This window comes from Martes martes, assembly GCF_963455335.1.
Source record: "Martes martes genome assembly, chromosome: 6".
Taxonomy (NCBI): domain Eukaryota; kingdom Metazoa; phylum Chordata; class Mammalia; order Carnivora; family Mustelidae; genus Martes; species Martes martes.
In genome coordinates, this window is record NC_137893.1 from 73,035,356 (window position 1) to 73,055,906 (window position 20,551).

The 20,551-nt window shown below is 36.8% G+C and overlaps 1 protein-coding gene across 2 annotated transcripts; it reads left to right on the forward strand.

Moving 5' to 3' along the window:
• Window positions 1–1,508: 1,508 nt before the first annotated feature.
• On the forward strand, window positions 1,509–20,156 carry KIAA0408. 2 transcript variants are annotated; one of them, XM_080807280.1, is made up of 7 exons: window positions 1,510–1,743; window positions 2,484–2,537; window positions 7,553–7,805; window positions 11,847–12,206; window positions 12,296–12,375; window positions 14,194–15,523; window positions 17,651–20,156. In XM_080807280.1, the coding sequence occupies exons 3-7, from the start codon at window positions 7,671–7,673 to the stop codon at window positions 17,822–17,824; spliced, it is 2,079 nt and encodes a 692-aa protein (XP_080663406.1). In that variant the 5' UTR covers window positions 1,510–1,743; window positions 2,484–2,537; window positions 7,553–7,670; the 3' UTR covers window positions 17,825–20,156. The 2 variants fall into 2 exon arrangements, with proteins under 2 accessions (XP_080663405.1, XP_080663406.1); XM_080807279.1 differs by lacking the exon at window positions 2,484–2,537 and having other exon boundaries at window positions 1,509–1,743.
• Window positions 20,157–20,551: the final 395 nt, after the last annotated feature.

The window sequence follows — 20,551 nt, forward strand, 5'->3', positions numbered from 1 at the left end:
GAAGCACCTATGATAAATGATTACTAGGACTTCTGTGAAGAGGGCATTGGAATTGATCCTGTTGAGTGACAGTACAGAGGATAGCCCAACATCATTTCTCCCATAACTTAGCCACATATTATCTGAAGTCCCAATAGGATTTAAAAACCAGTCTTAATTATATTTACAAAGGACATATGGAAATGAAGAGGTTCAGAGTGGAAGAAATTGTAGGGGCAGAAATGTTACCAGATAATTCTGTATAGGTGCTTTGGGGCAATCCTTTTCCCCCACTCCAGGATTTTCCTCCTGTCCTGGGAAGGATAGAAGCAGGAATACGCTACCATTTTGGGGGTGCATGGCACTAAAAGTATCCCCTCACACACTGACAACAACCTCAGGAAGTAAATATAAGTATCCCTTAACAGAAGAAGCACACTCAAAATTTCACACAGATGAGTGGTGGCAGTAGGATGGAAACCAAGATCTCCATGACAAAATTCCCCGGTCTCCGGTTAGAGAAACAAGTTCCAAACCCTACTCCTCCACATGGGCATCTTTCTATGAACTTTGGGAAATTACTTTATATCTTAGGGTTTTATCGGTAAGACTGGGTGAATAATATCAATAGATACATTTGCTATGAGCGTGAACTAGGATAAAGATACATTCCAAGTACTTAGTGCAGAGCTTTGCAGAGAGCTGTCTCTCCCTGAGTAATCGTTATTATTGCTATAAACATTATGTTGTTATTGCTTTTGAAATCATGATGGCAGGCTTTCGAGACACAGCATGATTTCCTTCAATTGCACTGAAGTGCTACCATGAGCAGGTTATTATTACTGAACTTTTGAGTTCCCACAAAATACTCATCTGGAACCAGGCAAAAAAAAAAAAAAAAAAAAAAAAATCATGTGAAAGTGAATGTGTAATGTTTTAATGACCACGCAGGAAATTCTTCAGACTTGAGGGTAAGACCTTAGTATTTAAACCTTTAACAGGCTTATTTGCCGAAACACACAAAATCGTTTTAGACACTTTCTTATAACTCATTTAAACCGAACATGAGCAGAGGCATGTGTGTACAAGTTCATGCACAACCTGGAAATGTTGCGGAGTAGGCATCTCTCAGACGTTTGATACGTTTTCACAAATCTCTGGAGACGGCTCCTTGTGTTGTTCTGCCACATCCAGACACCTACTTGTCAAGGCACTGAAGAGTGCTTTCTGACTCCAGCTGAAAAAGGGAAAGAGAGAGGTATGCAAGGAGATAATTCTTGCCTATAAAAACTGAGTTGACTTTTCCAAATGAAATCTAAAATTGGCCATTGTCATTGTGTGATATTAACACCAGCTCTTTTGGCAAGTTTGAAAATACTGGGCTCCATTATAAAAGCTAAAAATGTCCTGGACCTGGAGTTGTTTACCCAGAGTATGAGCTGCTCTAAAGTTACAGAGTTCTGGTTGGAAGACTGGCTTGAAGGCCGCCTCCAAGTAACTGACGTCATGGTCGTCTCAGCCGCTGCTGTGACACCGAGCTGAGCAGCTTTTTGATTTGTGAAAGGGCTGAAGGTTTCTAAGGGACTTGTCAGTACTGCTCTGTTGAATAGTTGGACAGATTTTGCACTCTCATTTCTTGCAAAGAAGCAAGATACACCGAGCTGAGACTTTCGTCTTTAAAACAACAACAACAACAAAACCTAGCTATCCTTCCACTGCTAGTTATGGTGGAACATCCATAGGATTTCTCCCCAGAGCAAAGAGGTATGTTTCTTTCTATCAAGTGACTCATTGTGGCAAAATATAGAGGGGCTGCTGCTGATGTGACTTAAACTATGGACGCTGTTTAAGTGGAGGGTTAGTTCAACATCTGCCTCTTTCAGTGTCTGTGTCTGGGCTTAAAAACAGTGAGCAGGGTGGAGTAGTGGATTTTATTGACTCCAGGGAAGCAAGGTTCAGCTGCTGTGGGTGGATTTCTCAACTCAGGGCTGACAGTGACATCCACCCTCTGAAACGGTCTTTTTCAAGCACTGCTTCTCAGTACTTCGAGCAGCACTTCACCTACTGTGGAATTTCGCTAAATGTATTTATGAGAATGCTGTTTTTCATCAGGATGAAAACTGTTTACATTTACTGAGTAAAGTTCACACTCCTGGAGATTGTTGGTATTTGAAAATGAGATTGTTAGTATTTGAAAATTACAATGAAAAATAAATGTAGTTCATTCAAGATGATGGTTTGCTCACTCCATGACTAGTGTTTTTGTAATCTGAGTGGAAGTGTGTGCCATTCATAACCTGTGAATCTGCGGTTAGCTGGGAATCTTATCACCACATCTTTAGTTGTTTAAGTTGATGAATTTTGGATACTTACTTATCCATGACAGAAGTTCCTTTCGAACGTTTTCTAAGTTAAGAAAAGAAAAATCAGCGTGTCTCTATCTCGGAGGCTTTCTTTCTTTCTTTTCTTTTTTTCTTTCTTTTTTAATCCTGGATGTTTTCTAGCATGAGTGTATAACTGAAGAAAAACAAGGAAAGAGAAGATAATCGAATGAGAAGGCAAGAAGGATTTCTTCAGAATTGCATGTAGCATTATTGCTTTGGCCCTTTTGAAACATGAGGAACATGGTGAAATAACAAGAAACAGCAATGAGAAAATACTCCTTTTTGCCCTGCATGAAATCAAATTGTGGTTGTCTTTGAAAGATGCACTTGCATCTTTCAACAATAGGGGAGGAGTAAGGTCTTAATTTGTTGAAATGATGCAAGTGATTTGTAACAGCCTGGAGAAAGAGCTAGAGAGTCTTGGAGGCTAATGGTACCTAGCGCCAGTGGGTGTGGGCATAGGAATTCCTCATCCCTCGAGGTTAAAGAGAAGCAAAGCATTTCTAGGACCAATGATTTTTCTAGGAATTGTGAGATTGATTGTACCTACTGTGTGTAGCATTCCTACATTCCTTTGTAACCTCCTACAAATGAAAAACCTTTGATTATATGAAAAGTAGCATGTTTAGAAAAAAGAAATAGGAGAGCAAGAAACAAATACTCAGAACAAAAATCTCAGAAGAGAGAAGTAGCTATAGGGTCAGCACCCATAACACTGTTTCATTTGTCTGGCTGACGTCAAGTTTCCAATGCGGGGAGAGGGGGATGGTGGTTAAAATGGTAATGACCAAAGTGTAGGAAGATTGGGGCACTCCTCAGAAAAAGAAGTGTTATCATGATCAAATTGAGACTGATTTGGGAAATTAATTTTTTGTGAGGTTCCTGAGTTTCTCTTAAATGCTGCTTGCTTGTAGGGCAGAAGATAAGCAGAACTATTTCCCACCCATCACCATGCTTGGGCTACCCACTCGCAACCCAACAACTCTGGCTTCCTGCCTTAGCCTCAGGGACTCAGAAGTAGGTTGCATAGATTATATAATGCTACCTTAGCCTTGTTGAGGGAAGAACACATGCATGACTAATGAAGTTCACTCGATCTTTTTATATTTGCTCTAATAAATCTGTATTCTGAATGAAATTCTGCATGAAGTGAATGATATAGAGTTGGAGACACAGAGAGGGATGCAGATGGCAGAAATCCTTCCTCCTCTCCCACGTAGATGCCAATATCCATGGGCGAAAAGAGTGACAACTAGGAACAAAGAGAACTTTTGTATTTGCCTCAGTAGAGAGCACTGAAACTCAGTTTTAGAATCTGCTGAACCACTTTACCCCGTAACTTCTCATGACAGGACATTATGTTCCTACAAAGTTGCCCTATTAGTTGGATTTTTGTAATATTTAAGGAGAATTATAATAAAAGCAGTTTTATGTAGGATTTGTCTATTCAAATTTTTATTAACAATTAAAAAAAAGTTGCCTAAATGTTCAACTTGCCATGTATTCTTAAAATATTTGAAAAATACTGATGGCAAAAGAAAGTCATTGAAAACATGAGAGTCTGCAAAATTAGATTTGTTTCTATTAATTTTCTAATTAAATAAAGGTGAAAATCGTTAAGTTTTATTCCAGGGAAAGAAAACATAAAGAAGGAAAAATGAAGGCAAGGAAGGAGGGAGAGAGGGAGGGAAGAAAAGAAAAAGCGAAGGACGGAAGGAAGAAACCAAGAAACAGGCATTTACTGAGCACCCACTAGGATTCAAAACCCTGTGAGGCACTTTTATTAAGCATTCTCCCTCTTTTGTTCATGTAATCCTCACTACTACTCTATGGACCCCATTGTATTTCTGGAGGGGAAAGCAATAAATTCAGTCATATTACGTTTGACATTTATGACATGACATAGATGCTAGGAAGACAACATAAATCCTCCCACAAAATTTGGCACAGATATTGCTCTATAGGAATTTTCTTTCAAAGGTTTGCTTTTGATCCATAACCATTACATTTCCTGGCACTCGATACTGCTCTGGCCGTGGAAAGGGGAAGCTCTGTAGATTGGCCCTGATCCAAAGTAAGTGATGAGTTTGGCTGTTCGCAGTTAAGTGCAGGATTCTGTCTGCTTTGGCAACATGACCTGGGTTCGTGTATAATGCTGTTACAAAAAGCAAGCCTGAAGTAGTTTTCCTGGATGATCTTCAGGTAGGTTTAAAAAAAAAAAAAAAAATAGTCTGACACCTTTTAACCTTGGTCTGGAAGTGATTCCAGAAGAAGAGTTAGCAAAAGAAAGAAAAATTGGAGGGACACCTGGGTGGCTCAGTAGGTTAAGCATCGGCCTGGGGCTCAAGTCATGAGCTCAGGGCCTTAGGTTCTCAGCAGGGAGCCTGCTTCTTCCTCTCCCCCCTGCTCCTGTTCACTCTCTCTCTCATAAATCAATAGAATCTTAAAAAAAAAAAAAAAAAAAGGATAGTTTAGAAAAGGGAAGGAAAATTGGGGCCATTTGCTATGTAACTATAGGAGAAACTTTGTGAAGATTTCTGAATATTTCCTGTGCTCAGAAACAGGACGAAACACGGGCTGTCACCTTCTTTCCAGGTAGCTTAAAATTAATCTGCTCCCTTTCTATAATTTTCTTGGTTACCTTTGCAGCTACCTCTTGAGGTCTTAAACCACTCCACTCTCCCTAAGAAACCACAGTGTTAAGTACCTATTGTAAGCAAGAGAGTTTTAGCTCACAGTCAATTACATATAGTTTCAAAGCAGTCTGCCAGTCAAAAACTAGGCACTATGCATTTCCTGTGAGTAGTTAGTAGATGAAATTAAAAGATTACTAGGTAATCAAGATTAATGACAGATCTACCAAAACAAACAGAAAACAAGATTGTGTATATTCTTTACTATCTTCATTTTGTTAGATCTTCATTGACGTACTTATTTTAGGCAACTTGCTTTGGGTACTGTGGTCACTGGTCACTGGCTCACAGGTGTGGAAGGTAGCAAAAGGACAAGAGGATGGACAGAGGAGATGGAACATGAGACTAGAAAAACAGCATGGCCAAGTGGATAAAATGAGACATGAGAGCATCTCAGATCTGAAATTAGCTTCTTTTCTTAACTGAATTAGTCACAGTATTAAGACTGTCAAAGAAGTAGGTAAAAATGACAAAGGTTCTGTAGCAAATTGTTTATGAGAATGACAATGTAGATCGCAATATTTATGGGCTGTTTTTGAAGGTAGAGCCCTGTCTAGGGCTCTCATTTTTTTTATCCTTATTAGTCTATTATAATTCATTGATAGAATGCAGCTCAAAAAATATGTTTGGAGCAGTTTACCCCTTGGATATGCATGTTCAGAACAGTCTGATAAAAATAAAATTAGTCTTCAATGTTTATCTTACAATTGGGACACAAAATACACGGCCATCTTCTGCCACTACCAAACAGGGCTTGCTAAGTAGTTATGTCGGCTTCATGCCACAGCTCTGATACCCAAACAGCTATTGACTTTGGGATCACTGTGCTCGTAATTGGCATTAGCAGCCACCTGGTAAATTAACACATTTCGGTCATGGCCCAGATAACCGAAGAGCTAGACTTCCAATGGCCATCATTATCTTCAATGGTGATTCAGACATTTTAAATACTCTTTTTCACCCACTAAAAAGTATCAGTCTGCCTTTTTTACTTTTCTTGCCTTTTTTTTTTAAGTAGACTTTTTACCCAACGTGGGGCTTGAACTCACAACACTGAGATCAAGAGTCAAACACTCTACCAAACAAGCCAGCCAGGTCCCCATATGCCCTTCTTAATAGAAATTATTTTTTGTAGAAGTCAGACCATGATTTTTTAAAGGAAGAACTAGGGAAAATGTGTAGATTTCTCAAACGATGTTGCCTACTGTGTGTCATATAATCTTTGTAACAACCCTTTAAGTAGCATCCATTTTAATGTAAATAAATCTCAGAGATTTTAGATGACATATAACAGAATTACTGATCTGGTATTTTAAGTTGCATCCTCGGGGTGCCTGAGTGGCTCAGTCAGTTGAGCGCCCAACTTGTGATTTCAGCTCAGGTCAAGATCTCAGGGTCATGAGATGAAGCCCTGCGTTGGGCTCTGTGCTGAGCATGGAGCCCGCTTAGTTTCTCTCCCCCTGCCCCCTGCCAACCACACACACGTGCCATCCAAATAAATAAATAAATGTTAATTAAATAAATTGCATCTTCAAACCCTAAATATGCATACTCGAAATGCTAGAAATCTAATGATTTCAGTCATTGCTTAATGTGATCAAGGATATCGTTGCAAATGGAGCAGTGTTTTCTTCAGTGCTCTGTATTCAGTAGGCTAAACAGATTGTGGTATATGGTCCATTAGAAGAAACTCAGAGCATGTGGTTCCCAGGATGGCTTTGCTGCTTTTACATTTTACTTGATGAACTAAAATAATGAACATATTTTTATGATTCCGTTTGTTTTTTTGCTGCTATGTCAGTCCCACCCAGATTGACTACCAACTCAAGGGTCATATCACTACAGTCCTCAATTTTGTCATGGGCTCGCGACTCTGAATATAAAACAGAGACTGTGATCCTGTACTACTCAGGACTTCAATGCACAGAAACGCAAAATCCGGTTGCATCAAAACAGGAGTAATTCTGTTGCAGCAGAATCTACCACAGTTGTATGGATAGGACAGACCACCCAGTGGGATTTTATACTTCTACTCTTAGATAGTCACACAAAAATTCCACCTTTAGATTAGGTGGTTGGTTAAAGGAATGCTTACATGTTACATATGCATTTAAATATAATTTTGCTCACTTGTTTCAGAAAGGGGGAAAAACCCATTTGAGAAAGGGGGAAAAAACCATTTGGACAATACTTACTTTTTGACTGTGTTAATTCTTTTTTTCTTTCTTTCTTTCTTTCTTTTTTTTAATTAATTAAGTAGGCTCCAACATGGAGCCCAGTGCAGGACTTGAACTCACAACCCTGACTCAGTGACTTAATCGACTAAACCACCCAGATGTCCCAACTGTGTTAGTTCTTCTTAAGCAGATTGTTAATCATCTTCTGTCTTAAGTACGGTTTTCCTATAGTTTGTTTATGTCGATGGCTCTTAACAAAGTGATAACATGTTTCCAAAAAGCAAATGGATTTGGAACTCTCTCTTTATGTTTATATTAGGCTTTATTTTAAAGGCAAGTGAGACTGCTTTGAATAAAACAACTCCAAGCTTCCAAGAAACAGTTGAGAAGGCAGAGACAAGCAGAAATACCCCTTCACTAACACTCACACGGTTGCCATGGACCTGCATAAGCAGTGGGAGAACACAGAGGCTAACTGGCACAAGGAGAAGATGGAATTACTGGACCAGTTTGACAACGAAAGGAAGGAATGGGAGAGTCAGTGGAAAATCATGCAGAAGAAGATAGAAGAGGTACAAATTGATTTGTTTTGAATACGTTGAAACTGAAAGCTCAGAATGAAAATTCTGTTTGAGATTCTGTTGTACTGGAAACTATTTCTGTTTTCCTTATTCTACCTAAGAGATGCACATCGAGTCTCAATGACATTTACTAGACCAAAAATAACAGAACCTTATCCAGTGGTATTGAAGGGACTAGCTGTTGTTGTTGTTGTTGTTGTTGTTGTTTTCATAACCCTGCATGAAAATTAAGAACTTAAATGTCACTCTAAAGTGTAGCAATTTATTATTTTCTGACTAAAGTGACTTGGTATCAAAAATGAGTTGTTTAAAAAAAAATGAGTTTTGTTTTTGTTTTTGCATGAATTTTCAAGCACAAGGCCCAGGAGGAAAATGTAAGAAAAATGTAATTGGTGGAACATATATTAGCAAAATTACAATTGGGCTTTAAAATACAGATCATTCCTGAAATGATTTATGAATCATGTCTACTAAAAGAAATTACATATTAGATAATTCAGCATAATCGAAAGGAGTGTTGTATATCAAAATGGTGGTGGACATGATATTTATTCTGGCAGAATGTGCCACATTTATTGGCACATTTGTTAAGAAAAAGGTTATGAAAAACCACATGTCATGACTCTGACACAGATTGTCATTTTATCCCCATTAACCATCCCTCTCTGTTGGCCCAGGAATATTTCCTTCAAGTATTTACATTGATGTATTTTTGAGCTGGTTTAAACTGAAAATTATTTCTACTTATCTTGCTTTCTTCTAGTGCCATCCATGTTGTCATGTGGTTTTTGCACATTGCCAAAGTAATTCTTTTAACAGACTCCTTGGCCTTTATTCACAGGCTATCAAAGCTGGTGCTCTATGTGTTTATAGTATAAATATTTTTCTTATTAACAGCCGTGTAATTGCTTGTGAATAAAATATAAATCGGCACACTACAAGGAAAAATTAAAAAGAGTAACTATTCAACTCTTCCTGTAACAGAGCTGAGAAGGCAGACATGTAATGTGTATTCGATTGAAATGAGAATCCACTGCTCATACCTCTGTAGTTTGGAAAGGATGTTTTGCTTATTCTCTTAACTCCTCTTTATCCAAAGACTGAGGGTGGATGAAAACAAGGAGATGTCTAAGTCAAATCAGAATCCAAAACTCCAAACAGAAACCTGAAGTCACGGGTCATTGCTTCCCAAAGGTTTGGAAGACCAGATAATTCTAGTATCTAAGAAAAAAAAAAAATTTAAGGAGTCAGGATTAGTCTAGCCAATTGTTTAAGCAATAGAGCTAAAATAATCTGCCATCTGGTGAGACATTGTATTGTGGTATTGTCAAATAATTATTCTCACAACTCTGAAGATTCTATCTATGGTAAATATTAGCCTTTTTGATGAGCAGGCATTAAACGTGTTTTAAACATAGGATGATAGTTTGTAGAAATACTGTTCTTTCTGCATCAAGGAGATAGAGGGCTGTATATTTTTTCTTCATCTTGGATAGTAGCCATGGTGCTATTTGTGTCTTGCCTGAAATATACAGCCCCACTACTGGGAGTGTGTTTGCATAATGTGTTTCCCCAGAATACCCATAGATAATGTTCTTTCATACCTCAATACTAGCATTGTACTCCCTTTATCATAATAATACATATTTCTTTTCCAGTACCAGCTTTGTAGCCCATAAGAATGTACCTTTAATACATCCATCTTACAGGCTACAAACGAGGGTAGAAAAATTTGAGGACAACAGGAAGAAAGTATCCTCACATGTCACAGAGAATCCAGAATTTTTTTAAACTAAAATTAAACATCAACACTTGAAAAAAATTATAACATTCCACGAGCATAATAGACTGTATTTGTTTAACATATATCACTAAGTTGTGCGTTTTAAGTCAGACACAAGTTATTAAGCCATGTACTGGAGAATTGTGGGTTCCCAAATGTGCATATGTGCTTTGGTTCCAAGAGATATCTTCCAGTGGGAGGACCCAGTGTTGAGTGTTAAGATAGATGCTAATGGTTCTTTGCTCAGCCACTATCCACAATCATTGCACTGCTATTGCAAAACCCAGACGTACATGTTATTGCAAAACCCAGATGTATTTGGAAACCTGGAGTAATCCAGATAGAAACCCTAAATAGAGATCTTGGTTTCTGGAATTCTTTCTTTCTTTCTTTCTTTCTTTTTTTTTTTTTTAAATCACATTGCAGTCTTTTCTGCTTGTCACCTTTGTTCAAATGATCAGAGAACCACAAACAAGTGCTGAGTATGAAGTAACACAGATTTTCTTGTACAAAATAAATTTGTTTTCTATCAATAACATATTATTGGCTTATCTGTACCTCACTTAAATCCTAAGAGAATTTAAGATGGTAAATAAAATTTTACATAGGGTGAAGTATTTCAAAACAAAACAGAACAAAAAGAGGAGTTGAAGACAGGAGGAAGGATTTTATGTGAATTACATGCAGCAAGTCTATCTTTGTAGTAACATAAAAATTAGAAGATGCATGTTTCTCAATATTCAGAAGACAAAGGCAAACCTGTTTCCCAGGAGTAGTACTTTTGTCTCTGATTTCGAAAATAAGGCAATTTTGTTTTACCCATAGCTCCTTAAAAAGCAGACAATGTCACCATAAGCATCCTTAGATTTAGCATAAACTTTTGAGGGTTGCTTTGTATCAGATCTCTCAAGGTCAGCCCAAATCATAATGTCCACAATAGCTCAGAACAAGTAATTTTATGAGGACCAAAATGATTGCTCCATGGCTATAATTTGATGCTATCCTGAGATCATCCAGTGATAGATGTGTATCTATGGAAATATATGTATTGTATAGACTTCAGCCACCAACTCTGCATAGTGCTTCTCTCTGAGATTTGAGTAAATATTGAACAGCAATATTATCCTCCTTGAATAATAGATGTGGTGTAGATATAGATTGTGGCCATAAAATGTAGTCATTTGCTTAAATAGTTATCTGAAAGACTCCTTTGAAATTTGCCAAGCTTTCCCACAGCTCAAGCCTAAAGAGAAAGGCCATTTACTTCCTATATTTAGGGGTGAGTTGTGTGAGTGCCTGCAGGTTAAACTAAACTCTCATCAAGAAATAATTTGGGATCCACTTTAATATAGACCAATAAATGATGGAAACCTTGGAGTTCTCATATCACATAGGACAGGTCACATGTGTTTTAATTGGGATAAGAAATCTTTTTAATTTTTTAAGATTTTATTTATTTATTTAACAGAAAGACACAGCAAGAGAGGGAACACAAGCAGGGGGAGTGGGAGAGGGAGAAGCGGGCTTCCCGCAGAGCAGGGAGCCCAATGCGGGGCTAACTAGGACCCTGGGATTGGGATCATGACCTGAGTTGAAGGCAGACGCTTAATGAGAGCCACCCAGGTACCCGAGAAAGCTTTTTTGGGGAAAAACAAAATCTCTTCTTAAAAAAAAAAAAAAAAAAATCTCAGTGGTACCTAGCAATACCTTAGTAGCACCAACATATCTTCCAATGGAAACATCCTTCAACTGCACAATGTCCACTTGGGGAGTGGAATGAACTGGAACACTCACTACATGATACCGTCAACTGTTTAGAAACTTCGCCATTGGCATGCACGTCGAATCATATATTTTTAAAACATCACTTTAGTATCAGTTAAACCATATTTTATTTATTTATTTGACAGAGAGAGAGAGACACAGTGAGAGAGAGAGAACAGAAGCAGGGTGAGTGGGAGAGAGAGAAGCAGGCTTCCTGCCAAGCAGGGAGCCCAAAGCAGGACTCAATCCCAAGATCCCAGGATCAAAACATAAGCTGAAGGCAGACGCTTAACGACTGAGCCACCCAAGTACCCCTGACTGATCAGATTTTAGAAGCACTACTCAGAGGCATGAGCATTAATACCCCAGGGTAGTGAGTATATCATGATATGGCAAAGAGAACTCAAAATAGTGTGCTTGGTATCAAAAATATTGACCAAGTAAATTAGGAGGAGAAAAAAGCTTTATCTTTGTTTTCTTTGCAGCTTTGCCATGAAGTAAAGCTTCGGAGGAAAATCAACATGAATGAATGTGCTAAGATCATCAGTCATGATCGTGAGAAAGCAATTCGAGATCAAGTGCTGGAATCTCCAAATGACCCTAGTTCAGGGCGATGTGAATTTACAGGAATAAATCACAGGGATGGTCTGGAAAAAGAAAATAAAACAGAGCAGAGCTTACTCTGCGAGGGAAATAAAATGTGTAAGGAACAAAAAGCAACAAAAAAATCCAAAGTAGGGTTTATGGATCCTTTGGCCACAGAGAACCAAAAAGATTGTGAGGCCTGCCCTGGTCTGAGGACTTGGAGGGAAGAGAGCAGGAGGTGTTCTGGGGCCCTGAACTTGGTAAGTAAGACTGTGATTGGCCTAGAACTGTTCCTAAAGAAATATTTACATTTCAAAGCGCTAACATGCTGTTGCTTGTATGTATAAAGGCTCTTGAAGAACTTGCCAAAGTTAGTGAAGAGTTATGCAGCTTTCAAGAGGAAATCCGAAAGCGGTCTAACCACAGAAGGTGGGCTGATACATCTACGATTATTTTATATCAGAAAATCAAGACAAATACTGTTTTCAGTGAATGAATCCAAACTGCCTCCTCTTTATACTTGGTTCGTGTGAATTAACCATAAGTTATTAAAGGGTTATCTTAGATAGGAGATAAGAACTTTAATTGAATATTTCTCTGCTTACTAATTCTTAAACCAAATCTTCTCATTGTCTCCATAACTTGACTGTGAGGAATACTGCACTCTTTTGGTGTTTGGTTAAGGGACACTTTCCAGAATAATGTAACAAGTATCTTCTTGTGTAGTTCTTTCTCATTTTGAGTGTTGGCTGGTGGACGAGTACGCAGCGGGGCTAATCCAATTTAAAATATCTTAAGATTTAACAATGTGGAGTTTTAATTATATAATGATGTTCTAGTGGAGTATTTAATACTTAAGTCATTTATTTCTCTACATTTACTATGTATATAATGGAAGCATACATAATTCAGAACAACCTATTGTAAGTATGCATGCACACATATACGATGATAGTAAACAGTGCTATTTCAGTTTAGCACCTATATAATTATAAATATAATTATAAAAGTAAGTTTTCACCAAATTAAAAAATAAGTTGGAATTCTCTACAAGGTAAGTAAAGATGGATTGTTCTAGGATCAACATTTATCTCCTAGTGAAGGAGTGTGTTCCTCTTAGAAACAGCAGCAGTGTTTCTCTTAGCTCTTAGGAATACCCTAAGTTCTCTTTAGCTCTTAGGAATCTCAGAAAGAATTTTTGTATTGGCTTATAATAGATTTTTTTATTCAACCATATTTTATACATAATTTTGCCCTCTACCTGGCCATTTTGCTTTTGCCTACCATTCTCCATTACTGAGTATTTATCTGCATTTTACTGAATTCTATCTTGTAACATTTTACAAGCTGAAGAGATATAAATATGATTTATATTTATCAGTATGATCAGTTTAACTTGTGAATTTATCTTGTTGCTTTATTTAGGTTTTTTGTTTTGATTGAACTTAGAAAAGACTCACTTGCCAATTTTCTTTTACAAACCACAACTGGTATAAAGTTCTCCTTGTTACTCCATACACATCAGAAGGAAAGTTCAAGTATTGTATTTGAATTAGTATGTAATTCTAATTCATTACATTTACATTACAATTTAGCCTAATATTTCTTTCCTCCTTCCCACTCTGCTTTATGATCCAGCTATACCAAAATACTCTCTTGTCCTTGAAGATCCACCTATTTTTATTGTAGCTCACTTTGCCTGTATGCCCTTTCATTCACCCCCAAAATTCTTACTTTTGTTTCAAGCCCAAATGACACCTTCCACTTGGTATTACTCATGTTTCATTGAGCTTGTATTCAGATTTCTGTCACACTGCTTAGTTTAGAATGTCATTTCAAATCCAAGAGAAGGAAGTTGAACTCCCATGACATAATGACTAGGAATTCAGTAGGCAGAGCAGAGATGAGAAAATGGTAGAAGGGAACCTGTAGAAATGAGAAAACCAGTGGCAGATACCCCAAAGACTCCACAGTCTAGTCTGAGTGTAAGAGACAGTTTGGGAATATAATGGAAAGATAGTTTGGGTCAGAGCATGTAGACCATGAGTGCTACATTGGGAGGTGGGCTTTATCCTTCAGGAAAAAGGACTTGGAGGTTTTGACTAGAGAATTTATGTGAAAATGCTGTTTGAGGAAGTTGGGAGTCCTTTTCGTATTGCAGAAATTCATTGCTTAAGCCATGGTTTCTTTTGAGAACTCATCCTAAATAAAAGTATCACTAATATATCATGTTTTATAATTGTTTAGGATGAAGTCAGATTCGTTTCTTCAGGAAATGCCAAATGTAATTAATATGCCTCACAGAGACCACATGGTCAATGATGGCCAGGGCATTCTTCCCCTCAATTTAGAAAAAGAAAAGCAGAAAAATAGGAAGAACCTAAGTACCAATGTGCTCCAAAGCAATTCTCTGAAGACATGTGAACTTGATACAATTGATCTGCAAAGAAATGAAATTCCACCACTTCCTCCTCCAAGAAGCACATCTCGAAATTTTCCCAGCTCCTATTCTGAAAAAGCTCATGAAAGTTTGAAGGAAAGTTTAGGTCACTGCAGCCAGGTGGCCCAAGAGGGTCAAGATGAAAGGAACTGCAGTCCTGATTTCCTTTTGAGGCACAATGAGATGCCTATCCTGTGTCTAAATGAAGGCAAGACTTTGAAAGATGGTATCGTGTCTCCTTCTTTGGCCCCCAAAGCCAAAATAGGTAACAAGCCTTCATGTAATGAAAATGTTGGACTTAGCATGTGGTCGTATGACCCTGGGATCAGTGCAAAAAATAGTCCCTCTCCATTGTGGTTTCAGAAAACCTGCTTGACTCCCGATAAGCCAAAGTGTGAAAAGATGATTCCAGATCACCCTACTAAAGCTCATCCTGATCTTCATGTAAGCAGTGACTGTAGCTCCTCGGTGACAGAGAGCAGTGGCCCACATAAAAGTTTCAGTTGTGGCTTTAAGAGAACAACTAGAAATGAAAAACTGGCAGCAAAGACTGATGAATTTAACAGAATCGTATTTAGAACAGATAGAAATTTTCGGGCAATACAGCAAAATCAAAGCTACTCAGAATCATCTGAAGATCGTAAGCCCTGTGATACCTTAATTACTCATACAGGTAACATCTCAGAAAATGACAATGTGTCTGATATTCTGAAAACCAGTGTCCACGTGCCTGTGCCCAGAGAAAATGTGCCTGACAATCCCACCACAATATCCACAACAGGCCTCGTTAAACAAATGCAGGAACACATGAGCACCAGCAGTTACCGCAGTATGCTCCAAGAGCATGACTGGAGACCCAGTAATTTGTCTGGTCGGCCAAGATCAGCTGATCCTAGGTCAAATTATGGTGTTGTGGAAAAGCTGCTGAAAACCTATGAGACATCCACAGGATCTGCAGTGCAAAATTCTAAATGCTTCCAGGATAACTGGACCAGATGTAATGCTGATGTCAGCATTGGGCCCACGTTAAGTCAGCATTTAGAAATACTTCAGTTAGAACAAGAGCTTCAGCAAAAGCCAACTATGTGTGGAGCGCAGCAAGTGAAGCAAGGAGTAGATTGGAGAAAGATAACAGAGGTGAGAAAGCAATTAACCTGTATTGGGAGGACTGTGTCTATATGCAGCAGTGATTCAGAGTTCAGTCAATGGCCCATTTATATAAATAGAATGTAGGCACATGGTTTGGCATCTTCTTAATTTCTTGATCCTTTATTTGTGAATAAGTGTAAACTTTAGGATTGTTAACACGAACCTCTTAAAATACGGTTTTTAAGAGTGGGAATAGTACCTTACAACTTCTTTAAAATTTTGAAATGGGACAACATAAATAAAATAAGTAGAACCAAGAACCTCAAGAAGATCCAATGTTTGCTGTTTCTTTCTTGAAAAAACATTCCAAATGTGCATTTATTGGTTTATAGAATTTTATTCATTTAGTGTTTATATTTTTAAAAGAGTATTGGAAATATTTTAAAAATAATTTCTTGCACTTTTCAGTTGTTGGCTATGATTGGTTCAGTCATTCCCAACATTTGATTCATGTTTTTTCTCATGGGATTAGTCACATGGATGTGACTATGGGTCTAACACATTGTAAAATAATGCTTTATAAAGTTCTCTTTTTTTGTGGAGCACAAAGGCCGTACATGGAAATAAAATATTATAGCTTAAAATTTATTAAGATCATTCTTATTGGTGTAAATTCCTAACGTGAAAATTGTCCCCTCCCAAAAAAGTATTTAAATAAACTGTTATTCTTTTTTTGTTCCAGTCTGTTTGCAAAAGGATATAGTTTTCCTTAGCTATAGGAGGAAAAGATAGTTGAAGAGATTGGTATTTACAACAAAGAGGTACCCAACAATTCCTTTTTATGCATAATTTACAGAAAGTTACGTGGTGACAGGTTGTTATAATTAGCTAATATTTCAAAAAATCATACTTTTGCAAAATGCAGTGTGTATGCAACATAGTTTTAAGCTATGCAGGTTGCCTTCTTCTGGTGTAAAAAAAATTATTTTTATGTGGCTTTCAATCTCATAAACATACCAGTGTTTATCCATTTTACCAGAAACCTTGCCTATTTGTACAAGGTACAAGTAATTACCCTGGTTTTGTATTTCTCCATTTTTTAGTTGAGTCCATAAATACCCGGGAGGCCTGTAAGCTTCAGATGGCAAATGGAAACACGTATAAGATACCGGCTAAATACTCATCAGCTACATTTTTGCATTGGTTGCAGGTTTGGGAGGGGTCCTCTACCATAGATTCTTAAGTGTCGTTTTTCATCCCCTCCCCCACCTGTGGGAGCAAATCTAAAAAAAAATAAGATTCCAAAGACAGAAAAAGAAATTTCAGGTTATTGTCATAGAAATAGAGCCCATCCTCACTACCCATCTCAGATGAAAGAGCACAGGCTTTGTTGGGAAAGTCAATAATAATACTGGTATAAAATGTGTAGTGGAAACTTTTTTTTTTTTTTCAATTACAAGGGTCTAAGAATGTTTTTCTTCCATTAAAATAGAAAGAAAAGAAAGAAGAGATGAAAGAAAAGGAAGGGACAGGAAGGAAAATGTTTTAAGCCATCCAATAATGCCCAATATAGATAATGATTCTGTATTAACAATGAAGTTATATTTTGAAATATTTTAGTGACAATTTTGAAATTTTTGAGAAGTAGTAATAGTGGTTCTTGGTGGGGAAAAAAAGCATCAGATAAATCGTTTGGTGATCTGTGTGCCATTTGCTTATGACCTCTGAAAGTGCCAATAACTTGACATAAATGAGCACGGTTTCTCTTATAAAATATTATCTTTTTGTTTTTTAATAACACTAAACCATCCTAATGTCCCACTAATAAACACCTATAGTTCCATCTTCAAAGTTATCTAACACAAATTTTTGAATCCTGAACTCATAATTAGTTGTAAAAAGAGATCAACTGTATGAAAATGTGGCAGTGTGAAAAGATCTACAAGATTATCAAATACCATATTCCTCATTAAAAGTGAGATGCTTTTGATTTAAGACCACAAATATTAGACAATCACCTTCTTCAGATATCTGTGCTGTTACTCGCTTCTAAATAGGTTAGTCCATCACCCCTGAAGTTGGGATCCATAATATATATTAAGCAATTAATATATTAATATATTATCAATTGTTGGTGCTTGTATAGTGAGATGGATGTCTTCCTTTGTCTCTTAGGAATCCATGGCAGTGAAATCTTCTCATGGAAAAGGATTTTCCCGACCGGCTAGACCAGCAAATCGCCGTCTCCCTTCCAGATGGGCCTCGAGATCTCCATCAGCGCCCCCTGCCGTGCGGAGGACTGCCCCCAGCTATACCATTTCTTTGAGATCCGCAGCATCAATGGTCTGAGTCTCTGGCCTGGATTGCTAGATGACAAAAGTTCTAATTGCCAAACAGAACATTCCGAGTGTTTACAGCCAATCCTGTCTCTTCTCTGTCTTTCAAGATCACTGGGACAAACGATTTCAATCTTAACTTCCCATCAGTCTTCAGTGTTTTTAATCTATGGAATAATTATCTTACTGTATTTTGATTTCTTAGATCAGAATTTTTTAATGCCATCCTCATTAATTTGCCAATATGATTTTAAGTTGAAACAATGTACTATATTGTATATTCAAACTTTCTTGCAAGTGGCAGGAAGCAAGGTTATGTGCATGGCCATGTGTTTGTAGATGCATGTGTTGCAATGAGAAGTATCCTAGTATGTATTTAGATAAGAAAAACATATGTGCTAGTGTTGACTTTGAAATTATAACCTGTATACCTATGTATCTTTCTGTTTATTTAAAATTTTTGAAAATATACAGTACTATTTATATTTTGTATACCTTTTAATAGGTATCCACTTAAGGCATTTGAGGTAAATATATTAACTGACCACTTTCTTGACCCCAACTACATTGAAAAATAAGAATTATACACATTAATAACATTTGGTAGATTTCTAAATACAGCTCATAAATAGTTTCTTAACTGACATAAGGATGGACTAATACCATTGATTTCCTTGTTTACTCTCTTAAATAAATAAAATTGTCACAGGTTTAATAATTCAGGCTTCTAAAGCAAACATAAAATGTTCACAAAATCTTTTGTATATCATTCGGTAGTCTATTATGGCTTTAACTGAGTACTTGATCCCCAGAGCCATATTATGAGTCAGCCTTAGAAACAACAGGACTTAAAAATAATCTTATTTTGTCAACTTCAGTAACAAATAATCCTTAAATAGGATATGAAAAGAAATTCAGTTATGTTGAATTCTAATTTTTTGTCAAATTGTATAGCTTTTAGTTAAGTTCCTTTATTTGAAGGCGTATTTAGAGGTAAGTCATTTCCTTTTTCTTTTTTTTTAACTTTTCCCCAAAATTAGTAGACAAAAACTAATTCGCTTTTTTAATTAACAAGAAATATTAAGAATGGTATTTGATTGAGAGCTGAATTATAATATATTTCTTACAGTTTCTACATTTAAAAAAAAAAGCCTTAAACTAAACCTTGGCATCCATGAGTAGCATAAGAACAGTAATGTGTATTTTGGCCACAATTTGCATCCAGTGAACACAAGATCTATATTGAGAACTGAAGGAAGTATGAATGTTGAAGTGCTTGGATTTTTATATGGAAGATCTTAGAAGCAACTTTGCTTTCCATTGTCTCTCTATAAAACCAACGTTGGTATTAGATATGAATTCTATTTAAGCTTTTCTTTATTACCAGAAAGGTTGAGAAAGTCTAGTGACATAAGTGTTCAAAGACCTTCTTCTTATGATATATTTTAACAATTAAGAGAAATTCATTGCATTATACATCATGATCTGAGGTAAAGTAAATAATTTCCAAATCCCAGACTGCCTTAAAAGGCTCAAGACTGTTGTGTGATGATAGACAGATTCATGTTTTCTAATAAGGAGAGTTTATAGGAGTTGAGATGAATAAAACGTCTAGAGTATGAAGTTGGAGCAGATGATAAGTAAGGGCTAGAGAGCCACTCTTTTCTGGAATAGTTTGAGGAGAATAGGCATAAACTCTTCTTTAAATGTTTGGTAGAATTTGCCCGTGAAGCCATCTGGTCCTGGACTTCTGTTTGTTGGGAGTTTTCTGGTCACTGATTTAATTTCTTTGCTGGTAATTGGTCTGTTCAAATTTTCTAGTTCTTCCTCTTTCAATTTTGGTAGCTTATATGTTTCTAGGAATTTACCCCTTTCTTCTAGGTTGTCCAGTTTGTTGGCATATAGTTTTTCATAATATTCTCTTAAAATTGTTTCTATTTCTGTGGCGTTTAGATCCATGCTTTTAATTCTTGTTTCTTTCAAGAATATATCCTTTTCCATAGGAAACCTATCAGAGAAAAGTAACGTAGACACCAAGTGATGTCACTTACATCATATGCTTTTCATCTAGAAGGGTGGGAAGGAAAGGGAAGTGGTGGTGTACAATGATGGACCCATTAGGAAGGTGCTGCTGTGTTACATTGGAGAGACTATCCAAGAATTGGGCAACATACCTGCTTCCCTCCATCACTATATCCCAGGTAGTCTGATGTGGATCTATGGTTCCTACCTCTAACTACAAGTCAAAATATTGAGGATCTCTTTTCAAAAATTAGATTCCTGACCTCATCCCATAATTACTATAGCAGAATTTCCAGGGGTACAGAGGGGGATCTGGGGTCTTTAATAAAACAAAAACAACAACAACAACAAAAAGAAAGCAAAACATTTGATGATTAAAGAGATTTGGAAGCAGTGACTTTGATGGATGCCCAAACAGATGAGCACCATTGGGTAGTCATGTTACTTCCCTGGGACTTGATTTTATTACCTGTAAAATAAAAGGTTTATATTATCAGGCATATAATTTTAAGTCACCTTTTCTATTACTATTGAATGAAACATGAGACACATTTTAACATCTTCCCATGTTGACTAAAATCTCATAGAATATTAGAGTTGGAAAAAAAAAACAAAACTTAGTATCTAGTCCAGTTCCTTGACTGTTAAGATGAAGAAACTAAAACAAAGATTATTGAAATATTCTGTTTTCTCTTTTAAAATATTTTATAATTTTTTA